The 27,967-nt window shown below is 40.1% G+C and overlaps 1 protein-coding gene and 1 long non-coding RNA gene across 10 annotated transcripts in view; one reads left to right on the top strand and one right to left on the bottom strand.

Annotated features, from left to right (window-relative positions):
- The window catches only part of TENM4 (teneurin transmembrane protein 4), a 599,346-nt gene that overhangs the window by 346,252 nt on the left and 225,127 nt on the right, over positions 1 to 27,967 (bottom strand). For all 9 annotated transcript variants that reach the window (XM_027664342.1, XM_027664505.1, XM_027664591.1 and 6 more), the window contains 2 exons: positions 5,957 to 6,245; positions 1,235 to 1,504 (listed from right to left, as the gene is read on the bottom strand). In XM_027664342.1, coding sequence (XP_027520143.1) covers positions 1,235 to 1,504; positions 5,957 to 6,179 — 493 coding nt within the window. In that variant the 5' untranslated portion in view covers positions 6,180 to 6,245. The remainder of the gene's footprint in view (positions 1 to 1,234; positions 1,505 to 5,956; positions 6,246 to 27,967) is intronic.
- On the top strand, positions 3,578 to 5,101 carry LOC113957684. Its single transcript, XR_003531275.1, has 3 exons — positions 3,578 to 3,694; positions 4,510 to 4,610; positions 5,078 to 5,101. It is a non-coding gene; the product is annotated as an uncharacterized LOC113957684 (long non-coding RNA).

The raw sequence follows: 27,967 nt of genomic DNA, 5'->3' as shown, positions 1-27,967 counted from the left end.
ATGTATGAAACACAGCTGCTCACACACTACCATGGAAAGCACAAGAGAGAGCTTTCGATAGAGTAGAATGGGATGGAAGTTCAAGCTGTTTTCTAGTGAGTATGCAAAACTCTAGTTGACCCTGATGATCCTTCTGATTTTTTCATCAAAACACAAGGATCAGAAGGAAGACAATATAACCTAGCACTGTGTGTCTGCCTGTAAGATATTACACTAAAAAACTTAAATATGGTAAAGATAATTTAAAAAGATTCCTCTGTACATTCTTTAAACAGAAGGCCATTTATCTTTGAACTCTGCCTAATACATCATTATCTCTGAACAGAAACTTAATAAGCTTCTACTGTAATTTTGTTGGAGTTAAACATAAAATCATGTGGGTGGTATATGTCTCACCATGTCATGGCTTCCAGAGGAAAACTTATCATCATTTGTCACTATAATACTGTGGCAAAAAGCATGAAAAGAGCAAGAGATACAGTCATTTCACGTCAGCTTTCTGTGCTGAGCTCAAGCGCCTGATGACTTGTATGCAGCAGCTATATTAAGAAGCAGACTGTACTATAATTGAATTAAAGGTGCAAAGGCATATAGGGCTGGATGAACTCCTGGGTCAAGCTGGAATTGAATCAAAATCCTCTCTACTTCCAACACTGCTTGGCAGAAGTGCTGACCAAAATGTTCACAGACCTACAAAACGCATGCAGGAATCCCTGCAGCTGGGGACACAAAGTTACAGAGATAAAAAAATCAGTGACCTTCAGCTTCTATTTCGCATAAAGAAAAATGCTTCTAAAAATATTTTGCCATTGTTTTCCTTCAGAGAGCAGTCAGCCCATTTAGAGAAATGAAATGGCTCCTGTCAAGGAACCAGCAAGGAAAAGAAGGAAATTATCTACCCCAAAAATCTGTAGGAAAGATAAGAGTAGCATTAGCCAGGGGAGGGGAGATTTAAATGCTTTTTGGTTGCTGGAAAAAGCAGGGAGAGTATTACAGATGCTTAATGGTCTCTGTTGCTGTGATAAATAAGTAGGAGCTTCTCCAGCAGTTCATTAACAAACACTTCGTAGGTCAGTACAAAAGGCCATGACATGGGGTTGTTAAAAGAGTGTCTTTATCGAGCCTGATAAAAAAAAAACCAATACAAAACCTAAGGAAGATTAGGGTGGAGTGGTAAGAAGAGTCATTCCTGGTAGAGCTCAAGGCTGACACCGCATTTGCTGTCACCGCTTACCAGTTTCAGTATTCTCATGCTCTGTATCTGTGAGGGTGAGATTGGAGTTGGCCCGACTCGACAAGCAGGAGCTGCGTCCAGACTTGGTGTTGCGTCCCCAGAGCCTCACTGGGTGCTCGGGCGACATGACCACGTCTGCCTCTGTGTCGGCATCCGATCCAGCACTGATGGAGTAGCCACAGTGAGGCAGTCCGATATCGGTCCGGTACAAAGTTCCATGTGTGGGTGTCACATCTTCAAGACCCAGTTCTCGCAAAGAGAAGTTGGCTCCTGTGAGAAAACACATAGGCTTGGTTATTCTTTATTAGAGCACAGTTCTATCTAGCACAAGCCAATGGCAGAAATGTTCATCCTCTGTCTTCATGTGGGGCAGAGCAGCTCACAAGTCCTGACATCAGACCAAAGAGTCCCCGCTTCTGTGGTCTTGTTTAGTCTGAGACCAAGTGACCATAGAATCATACAGTCATTAAGGTTAGAAAAGATGTTTTAAGATCATCAAGTTCAACCATTACCCAGCACTTCCAAGGCCACCACTAGACCAGTCTCTAAGCATCACATCTACACTTTTATTTAACATTTCCAGAGACAATGATTCTACCACTTCTGTAGGCAGCCTTTTGCAATCCCTGACCACCCTCTCAGTGAAGAAATTTTTCCTAATATCCAATCTCAGTCTCCCCTGATGTCACTGGAGGCCATTTCCTGTTTTCCTATTGCCTGTTACTTGGGAGAAGAGACTGGACCCCACCTCACAACAACCTCCTTTCTGTATGTCAAGACCAAAAAGCAGCTGGATTCCTGCTTCCAGAACCTGACAAAAACTCAGGGCATGTTAAATGAAATCATCAAATTTGAAAGCAAAGATGGATGTAGATGGTGGAACTCTTTAGGAGAGGAAAAAAGTAATCTTCTTGGGAGAAAAGCAAAATGAGGCGTGCAATGATCAAAAGTCCTACCATACACCTGGCAACTTCACTACAATAGGCAATTTGAGTGAGTTCTGCTCATTGAAATCCCTGAAATTACATACTGGGGATTTAAATTTCCTCTGGCGATTTCACTTTCCTCTTGCTGACCACTCACACCTTGACTCAGTTTAGCTATTCATTCTGATACAGTCACAGCAGAGGTTATTTGGCTGCAAATAGATGCAATTGTTTAGCTGACTAAAAATACAACCTGAAAAGTGACTCTTGACTTCATGACTAGTTACCTGCAGAGCTTCAAAATCAGACTGAATTGATGTGAATGAGGCTTCAAATATTAGCACACTTTGTTTGGAAAGTTGCACAAGGAGGCTGGGGAGAGCAATTTTAATCCACATTTATTTATTAATGCATGCATTTATTTTTCAACCCTGAATGTCTTGAAAAGGTTTTGGCTGCCCATGAGTGCCTTTAGCTGCACAGTGCATTTATACAGCTCAATGCACCCCTGCTTCTGTTAACGCTATGCTTTGGATGGATGAAGGAACTGAGTAGTGTTTTCGGCTCAGACGTATTTCAACAAGATAAATCTGAATGAACAATCCCCAGGAAAGTTCACGTACAAACCTACCTGTAAACACTGAAGTTCATATCTACTCATTACTGAAATCAATTCATCGAGTCTATATCTCAGTGTTGTCTCCAAAACTGAATTATCATTTTCTCCTTTCTCAAGACCCCACAATCATGAGGTTCTCCTCACATTTCCATTTGTTGATGTTAAATAGCATATAGTGGAAAATGTGTATCCAACAGAAATAATCAGATTTCTACTTTTCCAGAGTATGGTTTTGCACATGTGGAAACACACTGGGCTTGTCCTTGAACTCTGCTGCTTAGGGAAGGTCTCTTGTATTAGAGCACACGTGTCAGAAGACAGCTGGCCTAAACTAGATGCTATTTTACTATATTTTTTCATTCACTTGACTTTGCAGCTCTCAGTGAACAAAGAGCAGATTTGAACACAAGGTAAATAATGAGACTGGACAACATTTTCATGTAAAGCTCAGAGAAGGAACTGTTTGATAGCAGGAGGAAGTAACTCTGGTTCAGCTGGTCACAGATCTGCAGCCGAGAACACTCAAAGTTCATAAAGCATTCATGAACTTCACACCTTTTTAACAGACCAGACTAGAATAAAGCTTTCAGAGAGAGTGGACAGAAAAGGTGGCTTAGGGCTCACACCTCTGTCCAACCCTTGGGCTTTGCTTGGGAAGCACCATACTACTTGTGGCAAAGTAATTCATTTAACTTGATTGCAAAGTGGTTTGTGGGAGTGTCCTCTATGAGTTCATGGAATAAGGTAGCAAATAACTTGACCTAAGTTGTAAACACAAGGAAGCAGTATCTCCACAGAGACTTGCTCTTCTCTTCCAGTTTTGATGTATGTGCAAGGCTGGAATAATTTTTAAGCCATCCGTTTTAGAGGATTGGAAAACATCTTTTGGTTTTGCTTGTGTTTGAGTCACTGACTGTGAGTTCTACCTTTCCCTGAAACAAGCCACACAGCATCATCGGGCACATCAACATGCACCATGACTGATGCTATCCAGTAACAACAGCTCATAAATTATGAAAAATGACTGCTACAATTAACTGAAAATCAAATTTATTTGCAATAAACAGCAGCAGATGCATTGATTTTCATATTCTATACTCACTGTTGCCTTTTAAGCTGGAAGAACTCAAGTCAATAAAGGGAAGATAATAAATATCTGAGGCTTTTTAATTCAGATCTGGTCTATTTTCTCCTGTGCTGACTTGCACATTTGCTGGCACTCACTCTAGCTAAAATCATTTAAATGCTGACTTGTTTATTTACTGAATTTATTTGGTCTATTTGAAATGTTTCCCTCCTCTGCCTTTCAAACCAACACACGAGAGAAACTCACTTTGCCTTGTTGATGCTGAGCAGGCTAATAAGGCTTGGTTTCAGTTGGCAGGAGGCCAAGCAGCATCACAAAGTGAGGTCCATTCATGGCTTATTGCCAGTGGAAAATGTGGCACAGAAAGTCTGCGTTTATTGTCAAACAGCAGGCCAGTTTAGAGAATCTCAGTATAAACTAGGAAAAAGCTTGAAACTGAACAATCTATGAGTGTTATGTCAGAAACAGAACTGATGCCCAGACATGGTTAATCTTAACTTCTCAATTAATTTCAGTCACTTCGACCAGTCATTGTTACTATTTCTCAGTACAATCCAAAATTTTCCTATGAATTTGTATGAATTTGTGTATAGCAAATTTATACTCCCTTTTCAAGAAAAGTAACCTCTTGTGGGCTTCTTAGGAGAAGTTTGTGGACCTGCATGGCCTCATAGACCCTCAAGTTGAAAACCGCTGACCTGGACTAATTCACATCTATCCTGCATGGTGAATATATTGTGTGAAGTGAGCAAACTCAATGACTTAAAGTTTCCTTTTCTTTATAACATCGCAGATTCCTTAGAGAGGATGAAGTACTTCAGTGTTGCTAAGAGGGAAAGTGCTTTTATGATGTCACAGTACTATTTACAACACCTATTGGCCCTTCTGTTGATTATTGCCTTTTGCAGCTATCCTGAAATACAAACACCAAAGCCATGTACACAAAGATACCTCTGAAAGTCATTTTGCTTTTACATGCCTTAAAGAGGTGTCTTCCACCAAAACCACAAGTGCATGATGTTTGAAGAGTAAAATTAAGCACCACCCCAAGTTAAAAGAGTGCAATTATATGCATTCCCTTTGGGGAATAAGCTCCTCCAAATTGCAGAGGATGTGTTCAGAGCACTCTGGGTTGACTAGTTTATGTTAATTTTTTGGAATGCTGCCTACTCTATTTGACTCACTTTGCCATTTTGTACTTTTCTTGACAGACTTCTAAAAATAATTTATGTAAAGTCCTGCTTGGCTTCTGAACTACAACACTTGTGCCTCTACAGAAAAATGAAGATAAGACATAGCAGGGACCAGAAATCTATTGCACATAGGCAACAACAGCAGTGAAAATGTAACTACGCTGACTTTGGAGTAGCAATGAAAAAGTGAATATCTGAAATCTCTATTAGGACTGTGGTGCCCATGGTGACCCTTGAAACTCCACATCTTCACAGACACTGTGACCCAGATGCACTTAATGGGCTCCTGTAAGTCCTAAAAGTGGTTCCTTACTCCTCTAATATTGGAGCATGTTCCCAAGTCAAATCTAAAGCCTTCAGGCCATGTACAATGCCAAGTGTGGTTCATCCCATCTGGAGCTCAGTTGCCTTCCTTCTTCCATGATTCTTGGATTTTGTTGTAGACCAGATGGACACTGTGGGCAGTGGCACTCTCACTGTCTTCTGACTCAGCTTTCTTGTTGACTTCCTTCATAACAGAGTAGGCACACGACATAATGAAAGTTCTCCTGAGCAGGCAAGAGCTTTCCACACCATGTCAGTACTGTACAGCACTAGCATGGGGGTTCTAGTCTCATGGTAGGAAGTGGCAAAGTGCTGTTGGAGGTAAAAAGACTAAGACACAGAAAATGTGTCTTAGTAAATGCTAATGAAAATGGGATATGGGTATGCCACTTAAGGACACTGGTCTGAACACAATGTCTGTGGAATATAATGAAGATGATCCTCCCTGGTCTCTTTGAATCTCTCTCTTATATCTTCCTTTCAGCCTCAGAGTCCTTCAAGGGTATCCTCCCACCCAGCTCTCAGTTGTTTCACTCACACTGCTTACAGATCCATCTTCTGAAAAGTACCCACCTGCTCGGCAGAATTCATCGGCCTCCTGGTGCACCATGTCTTTGACCCGATTGCTGTAGGTCAACCTGGAATCTTGATCATAAGCCTTCAGGGTCTCGCTGGAGCTGTAGGACTTCTGGGGTACCTTGCTGTCCTCACTCTCAGCCGAAGAGCTCGTGTAGCGACGCTCAGTGTCGCGGCGCCGAGTCAGAGATCGATACGGTTTCCTCTCTTTTACATCCATGGCACCCTTATCTGAGTATTCAACATTAAAAAAATGACGTCTGTGTGGTGGTCAGATTGGAATAACCTGAAAGAGAGAATAAAATAAATTAATGTCTTTGGGCACTTGATGGCTAATTTGCCTTCTTTATACATTCTTGCATTGAAGAAAAGAGATGTTACTCAATGGATTGCAGGAAAACCCTCTTAGAACAATTACCAATGAAAAGAAAATGTGTGACTCATTTAATAATTGCCACCGCTAACAGGACACATACATGCAGCAACCTGCATCTGTCTGAACTGGGAATGCACTTGGGAATTTGAAACTGATTGTGATATTCTGTGTCTTTTTTCCATGGGAAGTGATTCAGACACCTCCAGGAGGCACGTATTCATCAGTTACCTAATCTCTTGGAAATCAGGTAATGTTGAAATGTCTCTATTTGGGCATCCAGAAAACTCTGGAAAAATGCTGTCCTGTGGTTTTAAAAGTGTTTTGTTAGATAATGAGGTTAGAAAGGATGAACAAAAGACTGAGACAGTGTAAGAAGGCAAGTGGGGAGGGGGAGGGAGAAAAGAAGAATGAAGGGCTGAGATACAGATGGAAATTGGACAAAAATGTCTTCCTATTCAGAGGGCTCATCTTTACTCAGCTGGAAATATATTAGAACTTAAGCAGAGCTGAGAAAGAGTAAATAAGTGATAGTGCTCTGCTTCATGTAACAACATGGCCTGGAATTTATGCCTGTTGGAAAACTAATGTATATATGCAATGTTATGCAAACATACATATCTGCACACAGAGAAAAGAGATAACAGAAATAAAACATGTTAAAAGTACATTTTTCAAAATAATTAATAAATGGTACTTTCACTTCAAGTTTATTAAATGCAACAGAAAAAAAAAGGCAATGACTTGCATCAAGATAGTAAAATATGTTTTTTAATATCTAAACTGGTTTATGAGGAAAAAAATGATAAAACCCACAAACCAAACATTGAAAATCTGTAATTATGAGCTGAGCTTCTAAGGAACTGAGTCCTCCTGACTGCTAAGGAACAGAAGTTGAGTCTCTAAATGCCACCTCAGGAAATTTTATTTACCAGCAGCATTTAAAAACATAAAGGAAGAGGTTAAGAAAGAACCTATCAGTTATTGGTCTTTTTCATAGGAAATATATATGGAAATGTATGGAAAGGACTGAATCACATTCTGGTGTCATTTCTCTCTTGAAAGTCTAACCCCTGAATGTACTAATGAAATCTTACTCCTCCATGATTCAGACCCCAGCCTTGGTACAGATGTTGTGCCCTGGATTTCAGAGGATCATAGAATCCTAAAAGGGTTTGGGTTGGAAGGACCCTTCAAGATCATCTAGCTCCAGCCCCCCCTGACACAGGTAGGGACACCTTCCACTAGACCAGGTTGCTCCAAGTCCCAGTCAACCTGGCCTTGAACACTTCCAGGGATGGGGCAGCCACAGCTTCTCTAAACAATCTGTGGCAGTGCCTCACCACCCTCACAGTAAAGAATTTCTTTCTAATATCTAATCTACACCTGCCCTCACACAGCTATGATGCAGTAGCTGAGGATGGATGTGCTGTGAACTTTGCAGGTTGGTTTAAAGGGATGTGGTGTAATGTGGCATTTGTGGGTTTCCAAATATGAATGTTTGAAGGATAGAAGACTCTTGGCACAGGTTCTGAAAACCTACAAATCATAATTCTAATGCTGAAGCCTGAAGACAACATTTTATTAGCAATTCCTTACTTGACAAAGTGTCTGACACAAACAAAAGTAAACAAATATTTGAGTTGAAGAGAGATTATGGGAAGGAACAAGAGCTGCAGGAAGGTTGTGAGATACACCTGCAGCTGGGCAAAGCAAAGGAGGATTACACTCTTGGTAGTCTCATGGGGATAAACCATGACACACTCCTATTTCTGCAATTCTGATTTTGCTAAAACTACTAACTGTTTTTTAGTCCTTTTAACCCCCAAAATGAACTTTGCAATGATAGACCCCAATTGCAACACCTTGTACAGTTCCTGTGGGATTCTTTCCTGGAAATGAAGACACTACTATATATTAAAAAAAAATCTACTTCATTCTCTTACAGTTTATTCCACTGACGGTGGCAGACCAAGTTCACACTTTCTATTTGTCAGCAAAATGCATAGAAATTATCAAACACTGATGGGAGGATGAGGGGAAAAGGAGTGTCTTATAACTGAGCTTTACTTAAATCATTCCCAGAGATTTGAGCACCACTTGGATTATGTTTTAATATATTTTTAATATGTTTTTTATTTAATATGTTTTTAAACTCACTGAACTCACTAATTTAAAATCAGTCATGTAAATTCAACAGAGTGAATGCAAATGGGATTACTCACCGGCCAAAACTGACACATGTTAAATGTTTTGCAGACCAAATATACAAAAAGTAAGGCCTGAATGTAAAAGCCATAGTGAAGGAAATTGTGTTATGCTAAGGACCAGTAGTAGCATGCAAGAGATCTACCAAATATTGGTATATATTTTTTTGCATTGAATGAAACATATTGGTGCTTTCACACTGGAGAGAGCTAAAAGAAATAGAGCATCTGATTGCTTTTCAGTGCACTGTCTTCTTCTCTTAAAAAAAAAAAAAGTCCTTTTTGGCTTGAAAAATTGTGACTTTTTTGCACTTGTTATTGAATCAATTTGTCTGCTTTTTTTTTGTGTGAAATCCTGAGAAGGACCAGGTTTGTTATACTTTTGAATAAAACACCTTAAAACAAGCTCCTTCACAACAGCCCTGTAGTAACAACTGTTATAATGAATACTAAAATTGTGGTTTATTGTCATGGGGGATGGAGATAGCAAAATGTGAGCAAGAAGCAGTTACTCTATAAGAAAGAAATGAGGAAAGGTGGCTTCTATCTGTTTCCGAGCATTGTAGCAATTCCTACTGAGGGCTAGTCATTTAAAACCCCTCTACCGGGAGAGGCACGTGTGCCAAGATAACCTTTCTGCACAGTTAGAGCCACAAGGTACAAGCAGGGTCTGTAATTACCATTAGTAACCTTGCAACTTAGGAAATGACAAAAACCATGAGGAAATCGACTGAATTCCCACCAGATGAAGAGTTTTCTTTTTGTAAAGAAAGGTGCTGAAAAACTGAAATTCCTCCTACAGTTCACCAAAAATAGCCCTGTAAATTTGCACCGTCCACATGTACATTCCTCTGTAACAGTGTTTCTATTCCCAATTCATTCATATCTTTACAAATTTAGCTCTTCTCAACTTTTTATTTCTCTCTCCCTCACCACTTGTCTTGACTTTCCAACTAGAAAGGTCACCTCCCAAAACCATAGTGAAGTGGTTTTATTTTTTTAATTTTTTTTTAAAGAAAGAACTGTTGCATTTAACTGACTTAAGTAAGTTTCCAGCACTTCTCCATGGACATGCAGTTCTTGTCGTCTGAGTTTTATGGCCCAATTCCCAGATGGTTTAGATACCTTACTTTCAATGGAGCTGTGTTGTCAGGGAATTTGCCTCATAATGTTTCTGTGATAGATTATTATTTTTTATCTGCTACTTCTTGTGTCTAGATTTCACTTCTGCTACAATTTCATCTGTGCCATCAACACCTCACGTTTTTCCTGACTTCTCTGGCCCACGGCGAATACAAAGAATCACACTCGTCTCAGTTACATACTCAACCACCAGTTTCTTTCCGTCTTTAGCTCATGATTGCTCCTCATAATTTTAAAAGCTTCCATAAACTTGCTGGACCGGATGTAAAAAAACCCAAGGCTTCTAATAATGTTCCTTTCAATCCCTGTGCTCGTTTTCCCTCCATAGAAGCACAAACCCCTCCCATTCTGAACCATTTCTATTTGGAAAGGGCTTTCTTGTCCTATAACACAGTGTTTTTGTCTGGTTTTGATTCTTTCATCATTCCTGCTGTCTGCCAATTTCATTTTTTTTCCATTTTTTTAATTTTTTTTTTTTTAAGGCCAGTTAATGGCAATAGACATTCTTATTTTTGTTAGCCCTCTGTGTATGCAATCCCAGCAGGACCACAAGCTGATCTGGGGTGCAGTTCACAACAGAAACATCCTTCAAGTTTTACTTATTCTACTCAGAAAAATCCCACTGACCCCGGAAAGGGTTACACACATGTGAAGAGATATAAAATCAGATTACTTGAAAAAGTTATATTTTTCAGAAATGTGGGACTCTTCTCACATCCTTGCATATATGACAAGGAGTGGAACAAAAAAATCAGCTTTCTAGTTCTGGTGCGGTAGTGCAGCAAATGCAATGCTTATTTGCAGCTCTTTGTGTTCTGCTTTTGCTTTGGTTGGCTCCCAAATAATCCTTTTTATGATGTTTTATCCTTTATATCTATCCTCCTTATTCTCAGTTCTGTTGCTTTTTGTTGCTCTTTGGAGCTTTGATTAACCACACCGTCTTTGTGCTGCAGAATCGCACTCAATGAATGGCAAGGGGGATGATTTATTTTCTGAGTCACTGCTCAAAAGACAAACTTGCATCAATCAAAAACCAGACAAGAGAGTGTGACACCACAATGCGATATGCTAGGACGTGCTTACAGCAAAAAGGACAGGTGGTCTTTTATAGCTGACTTACATTGCAGGTCACTAATCACAGAGATTAGCAGCAAGGTGATAGACAGCACCTGTTCTGGAAGGCAGCATGTCATATCATCCAATTTTCTGTCAAAATGTGAGGGTTTATATAGAAAAGATAGCTTTATGTGTTTCCCGTATAGTTAGGGTAACAGGGTGATGAGAAAACTGGAAGAGTGAAATATCTTGACTCCATGAAAACGTGAGCATGAATTCTGGTGGGTTGATTCCACCTCCACCTTTGTGCTGGAAGAACCAAAGTGACTTCCCATAGGCATCTGTTTTCCTCTGCAAGACTCTCTATGCAAAAATAGCATCATCTTCCTTGGTAGGGCCTGCTTTTTGTCTTCATTTCATTGCTTAGGGCAATATTTTTCTGTATTTTTTATTGCTGCTGCCCTTTGTAGAATGAGCAAAGCCATAGAATACTGAGAGGTAGCTGAGTTTTATTTTCCCTCCTTTGAACTCCACAAATCAAAACATTAACTAATACTTAACGCTGGTAAGTAGTGAGCAAGTATTGTTTCCTTCACTTTATAGAGGAAGATATGAGCCATGTAAAGTCAAACTGAATTGCTTAAGGTGGTACAAGCAGACAGCAACACAACTGAGAGCAAACTCTTGATCTCCCAGGCTGAGTCTGATACCGAGCCCTGGGTTTTTTTGAGAACCAAGTCACATAAGCACAGTAGAATACTTAATTAAAAAAATATTGGCCAATGTGCATCTGAAATCTTTGTTGGAGAAGAGTAGCATGAACCTCAGGTATTATTAACAAGATTCTGTTTCATGTTTGGATAGTGTCCTTCAGTCAGAAGAACCGTGGAGCATGTACAATTGCAGTTGTGTCTGACCAGTGAAATCCCATGGTGAATGATGAAAACCCCACTCAGAGTCAAAAAAGAAACAGATTTTCACCTTGTTGTATAATAACCTTGAAGGTACCAACAGATATTGGGGCCAGACCAGCAATGTTATTTGAGAAATTAAACTTAGGATTCTAAGTTGCAACCAAAGACGTTGTCAGTTCAGATGATTAAATGACTTTGTGTCTGTGGTTATGAATATCCTACACCAAGTTAGGTCATCACCTGGTGTTTTACACTTTATTTGAAAGAGTGCAGTCCACTGCAACAGTCCCACCACACTTCCATGAGGATGCAAGTGCCTTGTTTGAGGCTCCATAATCTAACTTCATAGAGTCATAGAAAGTCTTGTGTTGGAAGGGACCTTAAAGACCATCTCGTTCCAAGCCCTCTGCCATAGGCAGGGACACCTCCCACTAGTTCATGTTGCTCAGAGCCACATCCAGCCTGACCTTGACAAAACCTGGCCTTTTTTATACAAAATGTTGAACCTGGGAAGTTTTATTTGATAATTTTCATTTGTCTAGAATTATCTGTGATATTGCCTCCCATTCCACACCTGGTCTAAAGCACAAAGCTGGCATAAATGTAGTGGTGAATGTTATGATGCATTCAGCAAATGCTTAGGCATGTACTCAGGTCTGATTCAAATCAAGTTTGTATTGCCCAGTGATCAGAGTCAGCAATGATCTGATTTTAATAAATACATAACCGTGACTTAAATAGTGTGGTGCCATTTACCATGTTTCTGGGAAGTTCTTCTAAATAACATAAAGGACTCCTGTGTTTTTTATTAAACTTTAAGCTTCAGATTTATAACAGAGGTTCAAATCCCACAAGGTCTTTGTAGGAAATAAATTAAGCTATAGGTACAACATCCTCTCACATTTTTGGCAAAGGCTTTGGAAAGAAGCAGGCACAAGAGAGGAAAAGGAACAGTTGAATTAATGCTACTTGGCTTCAACTCAGTGGTCAAAGAAAGTAACCAAACCTCCCTTTTCTGGTCTTAACCACTAAACCTTTCTTCTGCTTGCTAGGCACTTGGTAATGTCCTGTCCAAAAGATGTGGTTTGTGACCTTTTTGTGAATAAATCTAAAACTGCAAGGAGCTGGAGGTCCAGGAAAGTTTGAAATAGTGGTTGAGCTTTGCAGTATGGTGGAAAAGCATGAAAGAGGCTAGAATGCAATTATCTCAATTATTTTTGGTTTGCAAAGTCCTAAGTCTTCTTTCATGGGCTGGAGCCTTTAACCTGTGCTAGGGGAAGATTCTGGAGCCAGAAATTAACAAAACTTTGGAACAGTTTTTGACTAATATAAGCAGTTTGCAGCTGCAATCACCAGAACCCTACTCTATCTTCCCCTAAAATGGAAATTACTTTTGAAACAATCTTAGTTTTATATTGAAATTTTCGTTATGAGTCTATTAGCCATTCTTGGATGAAGTGGATTTTCTTCAGAATCTCAATTTAATAGATAACCCATAAAGGTATTTAAATAATAAATGCCAGAAGAGACAGTCCTGACCATGTAGGCTGTTTCAGGTTCAGCCTCGAAGTTTTTCCTGATTCCCTATGTCAGACTATGTCATACACTATGTGTATGATGTGCCAACATTCAAAACCTCTGTGAAATCAGCCTTTTTATCAGCAAATCTCAGAGTGAGAAAGAACTGGTGACACAGAATGCAGGTAGTCACTGAAAGCATTCCCATACTTCCTCTATCATGCACTATCTGCTAATTTGGGCTCTTATCTGGGATACAGAGGGCTAAATTTTAAATCCTTAATCTGAATCAGACAGGATGTAGTTTTGACTGTATCTCAAGCATCCTAGGTGAAAGCCCTCGGCACAGGTTTCCTCAATTTGCTTGGGAGAATCTTTTCTTTTTCTTTCAGAAAAGAAAAACAGACTATGGGGGTTTGCCTTTTTTTTTTCTTTTTTTTTTTTTTTTGATAAAGCAATATATTTGATAATCTCTAGTCATAGATCTGTAGAATGGATACTGTGACAACAAAGAAGGTGTCTTTGTGTTGGAAGGGACATTAAAGATTGTCTAGTTTCAACCCCCTGCAATGAGCAGGGATAGCTTCCACTAGACCATATTGCTCCAAGCCCTTTCCAACCTGGCCTTGAACACTTCCAGGGGCAGGGCACCTACAGTTTCCCTTGGCAACCAGTGCCAGTGTCTCATCTCCTAGACAGTAAGAAAAGGTTGGTAAAGGGCTTGCTCAGGGTGCTAATCTTTGTACCCACTCTTGGTAAGCTTTGTGTCTGATTCTCAGTGTTCTGTTGTGGCTTACAGGAAACCTTTGTAATAGAATGGTGACCCATATGAAAATGTGGCAAGAATCCCAAGACAATTACCATACACATCTTGTGCCATTCAGCCTCTTTATTCCACAACTAGGTAAGGGAACTGCCACATGTAGATACACTATCTCTGTATTCCTGCTTTTCTTGTCATATACTGAACAAGGAAACTATCCATCTTTATTACTCCTGCATGGACTGGATGCAGTCAATTTGTAAAAGAAGAAGGAGAAAGTGGTTGTGAATGGTGATTTATTGATTAAGGTTGGACCTTCCCCTCCATATGCTTCAAGAAATTTCTTTGCAGGACCACCAGGTTTGGCAATCCTTCATAAACCTGTCCTCTGAGAGTTTGCCTAATCCCATTTGACTCTTAAAATACTTTTGGCCTTTGCAACATCCTGTGAATAGCCCCCCAATGCGATTATGTGTTGTATGAAGAAGTACTTGTCTCCTTTAAAGTTGTTGTTTACAGTCTTGTCTTTCCTGGGGATATTGACGAGTCCTCAGCCTTTTCCATAAGAAAGAAGTCTTTGAACTCAAACCCACTCTCAGATGTAACTTATTTTTTACTATTACACACTATTTCTGGTCCCACTGAAGAGAAGTGAATGGAGGCTCTTTTAGGAAAGAAAGTAGGTCTGCCTTTTCTCCCTGTGGCCACCACCACAGGCTCTAATACTGCCTCTAAAAACCTTGATGCAATCAGCTAGAGGAAAACGAAGAGAAACCTGTTGATAGATAAAGTTCAAAGAGTAAAGCTTGCCATGTTTCTGTATCCCTCAGTAAAACTATCATGTTGGTGTGCACCACCTGTGTGAAACAGATTTCAGAGCATCTCCTGTTCTACAGCCTTTGGAGGCAGCCTGGGGTCCTGGGGTCTAAGCAGCTCGCAGGGTGATAGCTTGAATTGAAGGAGACCTGTAACATAAAACTTGCAAGATCTGAATTCCCCCCCACCCCCACCCCTTTTCGCTGGCTTGGCTGTGAAAACAATAGAATAATAGTTTATGCTTGCATTGGCTTTCACTACTGCTATCGAATGGCAGGGGATGTCATAGGCTCAACTGAATTTGGAGGAATACACTCAGCTATGCTCAAAAAGCATTTCTAGGGACAGATTTATTTTCTATCTGCCTATTTATTGACACTATTTATATAGACACTCTGCAGAACAGCATGATGGAAAACTTCCTGCAGTAGAGGGAAGCTCACACCTAACCAACCAGGACACACAGCATAGGGAAAAAGTATTACCATCCTTCTTCTGCAGGCAAAGTCAACTATCTTATCCAGTTCCTTTGATTCAAGTAACTAACACAGAAAACTCCTGCAGGATTAGTCACAAGGCCAACCTGTTCTTGTCTTACTACAGTATCATGTTAAAAATTGTCCCTGCTCTTGTCACAGATGTTGTAATAATGCGTAATCTGTCCTGGCTTTCATTCAGCAGGGAGAGAAACCAACCTGTTTTCTTGTTCTGATAAAATCCCCCAAAGGGTCAAACTTCAAACTGAGGTTATTAAAACAGGAGTTATTCGAAAAAAGACTGCAGAGGCCCATGAATTGATTTATTTTAGGACTTCCATGTAAGATAATCAGAGTGCACTGAGAGATGCTAAGGATTGATTAATCAGTGTAACCCCTACTGTGTCCAAAGCTTAACTTTCAATGACACGTCAAGCTTATGCAGTAGGAAGGGTGTTTTTCTTAGGTAAAATGCCTATGGAGGAAAAATAGAGAGATGACAATAGTAAATTAGAAATAGAAAATATTGCTTTTTTTTCTGAAACAAAGGGAGAGACCTTAGAGCTCATTTCAGTATCTAAAGGGGTTACAAGAGAGCTGGGGAGGGGCTTTTGACAAGGATAAGTAGTGATAGGACAAGGGGGAATGACTTTAGACTGACAGAGGGCAGCCAAACTACTCACAACTGATTCCTTCTACAAACAATGAAGAAAAAAGAGTAATTTCTAGGGCAAAATTCATATAAAAATTAATTTAGACAATTATTACGGTAATGGATAAATTATTTTTATCTGGAAACGACTCCTTCTCCTTATGGATACCAAAGGGACCCCTAGGCTGACTGATTCAGGGCTAGGAGTCTAAATTTGGTTGCATTCACCACACAGTGAAGTTATTCATTTGTGTTACTGCATGTTTGTGATTTCTTGTTGATTTAGCCATTCAAAGAGGTACATTTGCATCTCCCCCATGTTACAGGCAGAACAGGGAAGTGATCTGATCAAATAATGCAAGAAGTCAGTGGCAGAGACTACACAAACCCCAGCTCCTGTTTGGCCATCAGAAGCCTGTTTAGAATTCTTGGATTTTGTGCCAGTATTTTTGAAAGCCAAGTATTTTTCATATATTTCAACAGATAAAATGCTAGGTAAGAGATTAAGTTGTTTATCCGAGTCCAAACTGGAAAATAAAGTCTGCACTGTTGGTATTAAGATCACTAATTTAGTGACTAAGTGATAAATCTTTTGGTTTGCCATACAAAGACATCTTGTACGTGACTTCCTGTGGCAAAACAGAATGACTTATTAAATCATTCTTATAAGACCATGTTTTTATATCATTTAACAAAATGAGTGAAAAGGCTCACTGTTTTGCTGAAGAAAAGCTTTGCGACCATGCTAAGGAAATCAGCTTCAAGAATATTCAGCAAAAAGACATTGGAAAGAAAAGGAAAAAGCAAATGAAGGAGCTGGGGAGGGGAGAAGGCAATTGAGGATGTAAATGGCTCTTCTTAGTCATACCTTTAATGACTAGCTAGACCAAAGATTAGAAGTAATTGAACTAGCTCTCAGTCAACAAAAGATGCAAATAGATTGTAAAGCAGAGTGGGATTACATTAGCTTACACTAAAACAAGAGTAATTAGTGTTTGTGCAGTGCTTAAAAAGTAGAAAGTGCTGTATAAATGTTAATTATTACTATTTGTTTCAAATAGATGCAACAAACACAATCTTTCACATGCAAAACTCATTAACAGGTTCCATCATTTGACTGAGACTCATTAGAGCACATTTGGAAAAACACAAGGAATCTTATTCAGTGGGTATCTCTGAATTATGAATGTTTCATTTGAAGTCATAGGTGACTGCCTATCTCTGGAAAGTGTGTTTTCTGGAAAATAAAAAAAAAAATTACCCAAACCCAAAGCACCAAATTCAGCATCTCCACCCAGCTCAAAAGAGATGAAGGTCATGGGTTTCAGATTGCAAGTAAACCATCTTCATTTTGGACCATCCAATAAATACTGAGATGAAGAGATAGTTATGTCTACTTTTGAGGTGCAAGAGTCTGTGAAACAGCACTAGTTTCTATTATGCCCTGCTGTACCACTAATTTATTGTGTGATCCTGGACAAGGCATTTAACCTTTTGGGCCCGTTTTATGAAAAACAGATATAACCATTCTTAGCTGTTTCACAGCCAAGTAAAAGGTCTTTTTTGATGCTTTTAAGTATGTCATTTCAATAAATAATTTATGAGACATATCAGTACTAAGAAGATGTCTGAGAGAGTTTAGGAGTCTAACAAGAAACTTATGAGGTGAGATCATACACTCTCAGGATGGATCCTGGGCCAAGACATGCTAATGATTTGCAAAGATTATTAGGCTCACTGGAATCATGGACATAAAAGAACCCTAAAGTAAAATGCTTATCTGCTTTCTTGCAATAAATTCTTGACCCAATTTCCTTCCTACCTGGCAGAGAAGAATGATGAATAGCAGAGGGCCAACCACTTGTAAGTTTTAAGAGTCACAAAGGATAATTCAATTACTAAAAGTAATTTGTATGAAAGAAATATTTTGCCAGGATATGAGCTAATAAAAACCTGTATTTAAGTTCATGATTTTCAAAGTAGTATACAAATGTTAATTTATTAGCAATTATGCCTGTAAAGGAAGCAGTACAGATGGAGACAGAGGAGACAGCAACATCCTCTGTCGTGAGCTTCTGAAGCCAAATGTCTCATTGTACTTATCGTTGCCCAAGTGAAGCTGGATCAATGCTTGCATCTGTTGGATGCAGAAATCTGCAGGAAATCCAATTGCCAAGAATCCTTTAAACATAAGTTTGTTTTCACCAAAGTTCAGGCTCCTGGGTTTGAAAATGTCAGCCTCGGTAGAGGAACAGTTCCACGTTTCAATGTTTCTGATGACAAACCCTGCTTGAGATGTTCCCTCCTGCTAGGGCTCAGCCACCCTGCTGCTTCCTGTCTCCCCGGGGAAACTGATGCAGCTGTTCATAAAACCACACCATAAGCAGATCAGGGAAATTGTCTGTAAACTAAAAGAAAAAGAGCCCTTATCTGCAAAATCCTTATTTTTTATTTTTTTTAGTCTCCCCAACTTTATTCGAGCTAGATTAATATCAATCTGGTTTCACAATTAGATGCAAGGCTCAGGCAAGAGGGCAATATCCTGGGGTGAAAAGGAAAATAGATTGGGATAGTCTTTTCTATCATCTAAATTGGAAGAAGGAGGTGTTTCCACTTAAGTTTCCAATAACTTGCCTGATCTAAAAATCTGTATTTGTAATCAGTTTTCAACCAGTAGAACTGGAGGTTTCTAATAGCCCTTCTGCTACAACTTTGCCAGCTCTTGCCCCTACCACATATGGGCAGGTGTACATTTTGTGACTCTGAGAGATAGTATCATTCCATTTCTTGCCAAGAGAGCTGATGCTCTTCATGGAAACTGCTTTGCTGAAAGCCCCTGAACCGTGTCCACACCTCATCTATTCCTTCTAGATTACAGATGAAGTTTCTCTGCCTTTAATTGCAATTTCTGTTAAGACTTTATCCTCTCTGCCATGTCTTTACCACATTGCTTTTAAGAAAAGTTGAAAACTGTTGTAAGCAAACCAATCAAATGCAGTCAGTATCTTTTTCCTCTTCTTCTTCCCTTTTCTTCCTTCTTTTTCTTCCCTTTTCTTCCTCCTTCTTCCCTTTTCTTTCTTTTTTTTCTTCCCTTTTATTTCACTAGCAATTATTGGTATCCCGTGTAGGATAAATGAATGTTAAAAAAAAAAATCAGATCTTTCTTACCGCTTTGTAGCTTTTTGCTTTTTAAATCATGCTGTCTATAAGCTATGTTTTAAGATATTCCATGAATCACTATTTTTCTCCTATATTTCTGAGCAGTTGTGTCATCTCCTGACTGGCACTGGGTTTTACACCACCATGGCTTCTGTGAACTGTGCATCTGATCCAAAGTCCTTTAAATTATATGGAAGTCTTTTCCATTCATTTGACCTGGGGAGTAAAATAGGGCTTCATAAGCTCAGCTCCCTGTACAAAACCTTTTAACATTCACATTTATGGTATGGGCTGTACTGCATCATATTTCAGCCTTCAAAAATGTCAGTGCTGAGGATGAAAAGGAATGAAATTAAGAAATTGGAGTCTTTTGGAAATCTCCTTCCCAGAGTGAGTCAAAATGAAACTACAAAGAAAAATATAAGAAAGCACATTGACAATTTTTTCAGATGTAGCCTGTGACCTTGGGAGCCTCTGATTTGCCCCTGAGGACCCTCAAGGGGCCCCTGACAGGGCAGGTTATTCTCCAAAATTAGGCTCCTTTCCGGCATTATAAGCATTTCGCCTTTTGCAATTAAAGCATTTTTGAAATTTTCATTCTATAATTATATGTAGCTGGGGTCTGGGGCAGTCCAGCCCTCAAGCTGTCACTAAACATGTTCAGTGCCACGTTGAGTCATTAGGTTTACTAACAGGTTGAACCTAAACACTGGGGTCTGTGCATTTAAGCTGATTTCTTGGGTAGGTAAAAAGATATTTATATTTTCGTTTAGTTTGAGTGATACCAGCACCTGCCACTTGCTCTAAACAGAGCAGTTAACCCATAACTCCCTCTGTCAACTCTCATTGATGGAAAGCAAAGCAGATAAATTAATGGCTCCCCTGAGAGGAGAGAACCAAGGAGGCTCATGTAAACAAACATCTCACAAAATACAACTGTATTAATGGGAATGGTAATGAGAGAGAAAATGCCTCTCCCCATCCTTGATAGTCACAGTAGGCTGGAGGCAAACACCCACAATGATTCTAAAGGTAGGGAACACACACCAGGCTCTTGCAGCTCGTTCAGTGGCCCTTAGTGCAGATGGGAATATTCCAGTCCTGCTGACACCAATAGCTGGATGCCTTTGCAGTTTTCTTGAAGCATGAGGATATGTAAATGTGACCCTTGCCTTTCTATGCAGGCATGGACACAAGGTCCTGCTGCTGGGAGATTCACCTTGCAAACAGTAATTAAAAGTGAAAGGAGGTGAAATATATGATTCTTTTATCAACCTGGTTTGCTCTTAGGGAAATGCAGAGGGTGATTCATGCTCTTTGGGTTTTACTCTCACCTGAGGGTGGGCTCAGTATCTTCAGCTGCTCTGTCCCAAATGTACTGGGACAATGCTGGCACATAAACTGAAGAGCATTCAATTATTTCCTCTGTCAAGCAATAATGTCAAAACACTTAAGATATCGTAGAATCATAGAATGGTTTGGGTTGGAAGGGACCTTAAAGATTATCTAGTTCCAACCCCCCTGCCATGGGCAGGGACACTTTCAACTAGAACGTGATGGTGATAGCAATCTTATAAAAAGCCAAATCTGCAGGTCAGTTGACTGGACCTTAGTCAGGGGAGAAATCTAATCAAGAGATTTTTTTTCCTCCCATCTCTGTGACCTTCCTCTCTCAAATATGTTTTTCCTCCTTTCCCTGAGATTAAAAACTCTGAATTTTAGTTTCTTTTCCTGTTACTTCTTTGGAGTGGTCCTGGGCACCCTAGGTCTTGTGCACGTCATAGTCTTCCAAGTGAGAGAAATGTTTGCACAGACAAAAAACTTAAAGTATCTCCTTCCTTGAGATTATACAAACATCTGGTATGAAATGATTGCAGAAACAAAAATGAATCAAAAGTGGTTTTTTGCAGACCGAGGTCCAATCTGGTTCACTGCTGCATGGTGGGATGGGGTGCAGGGCAGGCAGAATCCGCTGCTGGCCAAAGCTATGGCCTGAGGGAGGATTTATGAAAGACAATAATGTTGTGTTTAGGGTAAAAGTAGGTCCCAAGTCTGTGCCATCATGCTGTACTCTTCAGGATTGCACCATAACTCCCGTCTGCTCTGCATCCCCAGATGTCACAACATCTGGATGGAGAGAGTGTGAAGATTTTAGCCAGACTGGAGGATCATAAGTGCCTTTTTGCCTCCTTCAAACCTCTGCTTGTCCAGGAATGTGGAGGAGAAGCCCATAGCTGAGCTTTCTCACTGAGCTGAGCTTGTGTTAGGCTGCAAATTGCAATTTGGGCAAGAATGTGTGTAAGGGGGGATGAGTGCAGAATCAAAGCAAAGAGCTATAAGTGGAACTCTTATGCACATGTGTTTTATCTCTTACCCTGGCATGGTTTATTGTCTGTTCATCGGCTTGGAGCAGAGCCAATGAGTCAAACAGCATTCTCTGTGTAATTATACGCTGAACGGAAGCAAGCAGACGTCTCCATGGCCTAGATTTGGAGAGGATTGTTTCTTAAGTAGTTGCCTCTGAGGAAGAGCTGAGGAGGAACATGCATAAGTCACATGCAGAAGTGATGTTGGAAACGCACCAGTCATAGTGGGAGCCCATGGTCTAGAGACTATGCTCTGCTCCTCAGCCAACTCTAAAATTAATCAATGACTGCTTTAGCACTTCCTCAGATGGTAAACCAGGAGCAAGAATTTGCACCAAGTGGTCATCTTGCCCTGCTGAGGACCTGCCAGCTGCAGCTCTGAAAGCACATGGTGTCATTGGTGTCAAAAACAGAGCCCAAGGTTGTGACAGAGGTGATCTGGTTTGACTTGTTGTGACATGCAGTATTTCTCTTCCAGGCTGGTTTTCCACATCACCCTTTCTAATGATCCTCTAAGGGCAGCAGCAATAAATAAATGTGCCTATCCTGGAGCTTCATTAGCATAAAACCCAGCATTATAAATCAATTAACCCTGCATAGGCTGGGTTGGTACAAGGATGGAAGCATGAGCCTTCTTCCACCTTCCATTACACTGTCTGTGCTGTGACAAGGGCAGTGGAGCAGCTGGGCTTGAGCATATTTTAAGTCCCTGATTTTATGCTGCTCTGCAGAGCTGCTCTCAGCATGAGGGCTTGGCATAAATGTAGAGGGAAGGGGCGTTAGGATCACAGACAGACACCGTCAAGATCCTGGCCTAAGGCAAACATGCCTGTGGCTTTCTTACTTCATGCTTTTCAGCTCAAATTAGCATATCTGAGTCAGAGAGGGCAGCTGTTTCATGGGAGAAGGAGGACAGAAAGTATAGATCACGTATCTGGCTCCAGAATTTTCGAAATAAAGTAAATGTGATGGAAAAGGGGCAGAGACAGCGGCTGAGACTGCAACTCTCAATCCAACACTTTCTCCAATGGGACTGCAGAAGGAGAAACACTCCAGGAGAATGCTTAGGCAGTGCATTATGTCAATATTATTAACATGCTTTTCTGTGTCCCTTTCTCAGCTGACACCTCCCATCCTCTTTCTGCCCTGTGTTTACTATAAACTTGTATGAGAACTACAGCAGCTTTCCTGTTGGCCCATGGTTTTATACAGGCTAAGGCTCAAATTAAATCATTTCACTAAGACATAAGAGATAGTCTCAGTAACTTGTAAATTTTGAAACAAATGTATTTAAATATTTTTTCTTTTTAAAAAAAACACACCCAAACCTCAAGCAAACAAGCAAATAGCAACAAATTTGTAAATGGCTTTGATGGTTACATTTACTGCTAAACAGGAATGCTAATAATGTATTGGTCCTCAACCAGATTTTTCACCAATCCAATCTAGGAACTCAGTTCAGCTGAAATACAAGACTCAAAGGAGATACCTACACTAGTAAATTAAATATTTTATTACAGTAAATAACAGTCTGGGACTATTCCCTGGTACTGAGGCCAACTGGCACAAAGAAGCCTTCATCTATATAAAAAACCTTCTTAGTATCCAAAACAGGGTGGTGTAGTCTTCTGCATTTTGGGACTGGTTCTTGGCCTATGCTGATGCTTTAGCTGTGCTCAGAAATTGTTTGCACAGGTCAAAGCCTTGCCAGGAACATTAATTAATTGTTGCTTAGCTGCTATTCAATAATATAAACAATAACTCCTTGGTATTGTTTAATTTACTATCATAAGCAGAGCCAAAACTGCAGCTGGCCAAGCTGTAAGGAAACAGGTACCTCCATATTTACAGTAGTTTCAGATTCTTTTGTAAAAGAACATTTTCTTTTAATTTTGATTGTCAGTTAATTACCCAAGTCCTGACATCGGTTCTTTAACCCACCCTAGCATTGCCTTACATGTATTGCAGAGACCTTGGAAGAGCTGAGTGTTAGTAGCCTCAAAGCTGGTAGGCTTAAATGTAACGATAAGTGGGACCTTGGGCTTGTTTTTTTAAGGAAAATCCTGCTCCTTCTCCTTTCTCACAAGATTGTTGAGCATTGTTACTTTTCTCAGCATTTGATTTAATTTTCTTTCCTCTCTTTTTTTTTTTTTTAATTTAAGAGAAAAAAGCAAATTAAATGGAACTGATCTTTCATTAGAAATCCATTGATGGAGCAGATATGATTAAAAACAGGTTGTCTAGAAGTGAAGGCAACACCAGCCAGAGAGGAAATGCTGCCAGCTTGCCCTCCCAACTCTAATCTCTGATTTCAAGCTATCACATGAAGCAAATCACCAAACAATATGAACAATAATGAAGGGGTGTTTAAGAAAGAAAGATGCCATTTGGGGGGGGATTACTGGATGTGAATGATATCTCTCCCAGCTCTTGGCAAAGAACGAATTGCAACTGCATTGTTGTCAAATCAAATATTCCTAAAGCACCCCTAGGGATTGTTTTGCAATTTTGTTAATATTTTAAAAGCATCCCTTGATCTCTCCCATGCCTGCCTGCAGCTATGATTTCATTCTTCTCTGAAACAGATGTCTTCTCTCTCTCTCTTCTTCCCTCTCTCCCTTCAAGTGTTCACCTTAATAAGGTGTATTATGAACAATTGATTTTGAAGCCCATAAGCACATGGAATTCACCAGGAGACAGAGCACTTTAATTCTGCCACATTTAGAGAACCGGCCTTTTAGCCAACACTGGTCAGACACAAGTATAAGAAACTTCTCAGAAGAAAATCAACAGAAAACAAACAAACAAAAACTTTCCCTCGGAGTCACTTGGAGGAAAGAAAAGCAGAGCATGATTGCTCAGAGCACTCTAATGGCCTGGTTCTGAAAGCCTGTCTCCAAGATGAATTTCCAGCATTGTCTTAAAGTACTTACGAATTACATATTACACAAGGGACAAACTTAGCAGGTCTTGACCTAGGAGAAGGGGTAATAGTTTTAAAGTAAAAGATAGTCAATTCAGATTAGATATATGTAAGAAGTCTTTTAAAATTAGGGTGGTGAGATACTGGCACAGATTGTCCAGGGAGGTGTTAGATGCCCTATCCCTGAAAACACAGAAATCCAGGTTGAATCCCTGAAAACATTAAAATCCAGGGTCTCTGACCAGTCTGATTGAGTTGAAGATGCCCATGCTCATGACAGGGAAGTTGGATTAGACATCCTTTAAAGATTCCTTCCAACTGAAATCATTCTATGAGTCTATGATTTTTTGAATGCAAGCTGAATAAGCTAGTATTGGAAGTGCATGCCAACAAATTAATCAAAGCCTGGGCTCTTTGTGAAAAAACACAGCAGAGACCTAATCAGACTGAGGGTACCTACCTCAGCAGCATTTATGCTGCTGTTTATCTTCAGGATGGTTGATGTAGAGGTAGGGTCTTCCCAAAGACCAAGGCTGTGACTTTGCTTGACATCCGTAAAGTGCCATCCATCAAGTGAATTAATTGTGAATCACAAGATGATAGAAAGAGTGGCCGAGGTAGGTCAAATGCTCTGGCCCTGGTCAAAGCACAGGCAACGAAGCGGTACTGTTCATAGCAATGACCCATGCTCCTGTCTATCCATCAGAATAAAAAGGATGAGTTTGTTTTCTGGCTAAGCCCTTTCTACTTATGAGTTTCTGTTTGTTTTTATTAATTTTGTGGTTCTCAGATGTGGATATCCCACCAAGGTAAACAGGAAGGTAGAATAATTAAAGAATTTTGCACTCATTAGTTATAGAGGTTTACTTGTTGAGCTGTTCATGTGATTAATAAAAAGGCCTTCTCATTAAAAAAATCTATGAAATGACCACAGACAGTGTGTTGCAAAGCAGAGCTCCAGTTGCATCTGGGGAAGCAGAGGTAGAGGAAGAAAATTAAGGGACAAACACAGGTGGTGAAACACTGGATGTCTCAGCTGGCAGAAGAACAAGAGACTGAACAGAGATCTTCTGTTTCCCAGTCTAGACCTAGCCTAAGTCTTACAGTCAGGCTTGTTTCAACTGTGAGATGCTTATGCTTTTCTGTCACTGAAGAGTAAGCATTATCCACCAGAGAGCATGTTTTCATACCAATCTTGTAGGCTTAACAGCTAAAATCCCTCTTTTCCTTCCTTGCCTTTTATGTCTTGGCTTTTTTCCTTCCTAGTTAAGTGTATTCAAATATGCAGACGCTTCATGAAACTCAAGAGTGGATGTTTCAGTGGTGACTTCACATGCTCCTTCTAAATTTGTCTATTAAACCTTTTTCTTTAATTGTCTTTTAAATAAAACAGAGCTGTATTGTTGGACATTTTTTTTTAACTGTATTGCTTTTCAGGTCTCATTTAATATGTAGACTCCAGACAGAAACTGTCAGACATATGTTTTACCTCTCTAGAAATACAGATTGACAGCTGAGGATTGGGCAAATTCTGAAGTTGGAAGCAGACTGATTCACAGAGTAAGATAACTGTTGCTATTTCAGATCAGATTAGCTTGAAAGATCATCCAAAGACAAGCCTTTCTGCAGGGAGACACCTGTCCACCACTGGGTTGTGGACATCTTCCAGGTGGGTCATGTTCCATGGGTCTCTTGTGGAGGACATTGTGGTCCCAGGACAATGAAGGTCCTTCCTGTGGGGCTCAAATCTAAGCAGGAAACACTCTCATATCATCTAAGAAGTTAAGGTTATGCAGAGGTTGAAGGAGCCTGCTCATTTGGCAGGCACAGAGAGAGAGGACAGTATACATTAACCAACAGAAGTTAAGAAGAAACCTTCAATGGGTGTGGTCATCTTACAGCGACCATAGAGTTTACCTTCCCAAATCAAGAGAATCAGCCTCCAGTACAATGAAAGGAGTAAACAGGACTTGAACATGCATAGGAGCTTAAAAAAATGGAGTGTGTTCCAGGATCTGAAATGTAAACAGGAGAAAAATTTGGTGTCAAAGCTGTAAGAGGCAGTAAAGGTTGCCCAAATCAAGGAAGAGACTGGAATGGTGGAAGAAACAGGCATCAGAACTGCAAGCTGTGTATCCAGAGCATTTGTTTCTGAAAGGCTTTAGCAGTCTGAGTCTGGCAAGTGCTGCTAACCACTTGCGAGCTGGTTGATAAATGGGTCAGATGCATTCTGTCACGCTTGGCTGGGGATACTGGACATGAAACAGAGAAAGGGATTGGTGTAGAGTAGAAGGTCCCTGTAGCCCATACTGTTTATGTCACTTCCCTGTGAGCCATAGTACCTTGAAGAAGAGCCTGGAAAAGACTGTGCAGCGAAGATAACCAGCTGTGTGATATTCCTCAAACATCCCTTAGATTATGACCTGAGCCACTGAAATGCATGTCAAAGAGTGATAGCAGGGTGCTCATGTAATGATTGTTATCTTCTTAATTATACCAGAAATATGACAGAAAATTTCTTACTGCCTTAAAAAAATAGCAGCACCAACAAAACCTAGTTTTTATCTGTTAGCTTAAGGTAGGGAGGAGGGTGCACATATTCCATAATTAGCTTTTGGGATAGAAGAAACAAATGAAGGAGTCTGTGAGGGCTTGTCATGGTGTATTAGAAGGTTTGAGGTAAGGGAAAGTTGACTTAATCCATCCAGAAAAGTTTTTTGCCTTTTTCCAGGCCAGTAAATGTTGGACCTAGTCCAGCTCAATTGAGTCCCAGTGATTTCAGTGCAGGGCATGTAAATCCAGACCCTTAGAGTAATACAGTTAAAATGGTTTCATTATGTTTCTGTAGCTCAATACTTGCAAAGGGCTGCCTAAAATTCTGCTTTTACATTCCATACCTGTAAAACAGGAGGTAATTTTATCGGCAGATTAGAAACAAGTACTGTTCATTTCTGTATATGTGCTCCATAGTGCAAAGCACAGGCCACGGTTATTCTTTTTCCTCCATTAATTGTTCCACATCTTCCTGTCTCCCAAAGACAATCACACCTCCTAATTCCTGTACTCTTGCTTGTGGATGGGTATGAAGTTGTTGCCCTGTCCCTGGAGGTGTTCAAAGCCAGGTTGGATGGGGCTCTGAGAAACCTGGTCTAGCGGAAGGTACCCAGCCCTTGGGCAGGGGCTTGGAACTAGATGATTTTGAAGGTCCCTTCCAACCCAAACCTTTCGGTGATTCTATGATAATTTCTGCTATGAGAAGTGTGGAGTTTTGATCCCTTCAGGTTGAAGGGAAAAGAATACTAAGGTCTCACTGTTCTCAGCAGATGTTCCAAGTGTTTTGCTACTCCCCAACATTTTAAAAATAAACTGTGATCGGATTTATTCCCTGTATTACAGTCCTACATCACAGTCAAGCTACAGAACTCGAACATTTGTAACAGTGGTGATGATACTTTCTATATTTGATTTAAAGTGTTCCTGGGAGGACAGATAGGGAAGGTAGAGTGACCCCTTCTATTTCATTCATAGATTGGTGTCATCACTAACTCTTTATAGTTTCATTCCTACCTCCTACAGCTGGGAAGTGTGTGTCTATCTCTACATGACTCTGCTAAGGGCAGGCTTGAAGTGTGTCATATATCC

This window comes from Corapipo altera, unplaced genomic scaffold (assembly GCF_003945725.1).
Source record: "Corapipo altera isolate COAL_440 unplaced genomic scaffold, ASM394572v1 0, whole genome shotgun sequence".
In the NCBI taxonomy this organism is placed as follows: domain Eukaryota; kingdom Metazoa; phylum Chordata; class Aves; order Passeriformes; family Pipridae; genus Corapipo; species Corapipo altera.
The sequence above is the reverse complement of the archived record's forward strand: the minus strand, read 5'-3'. Positions and strand labels throughout refer to the sequence as shown.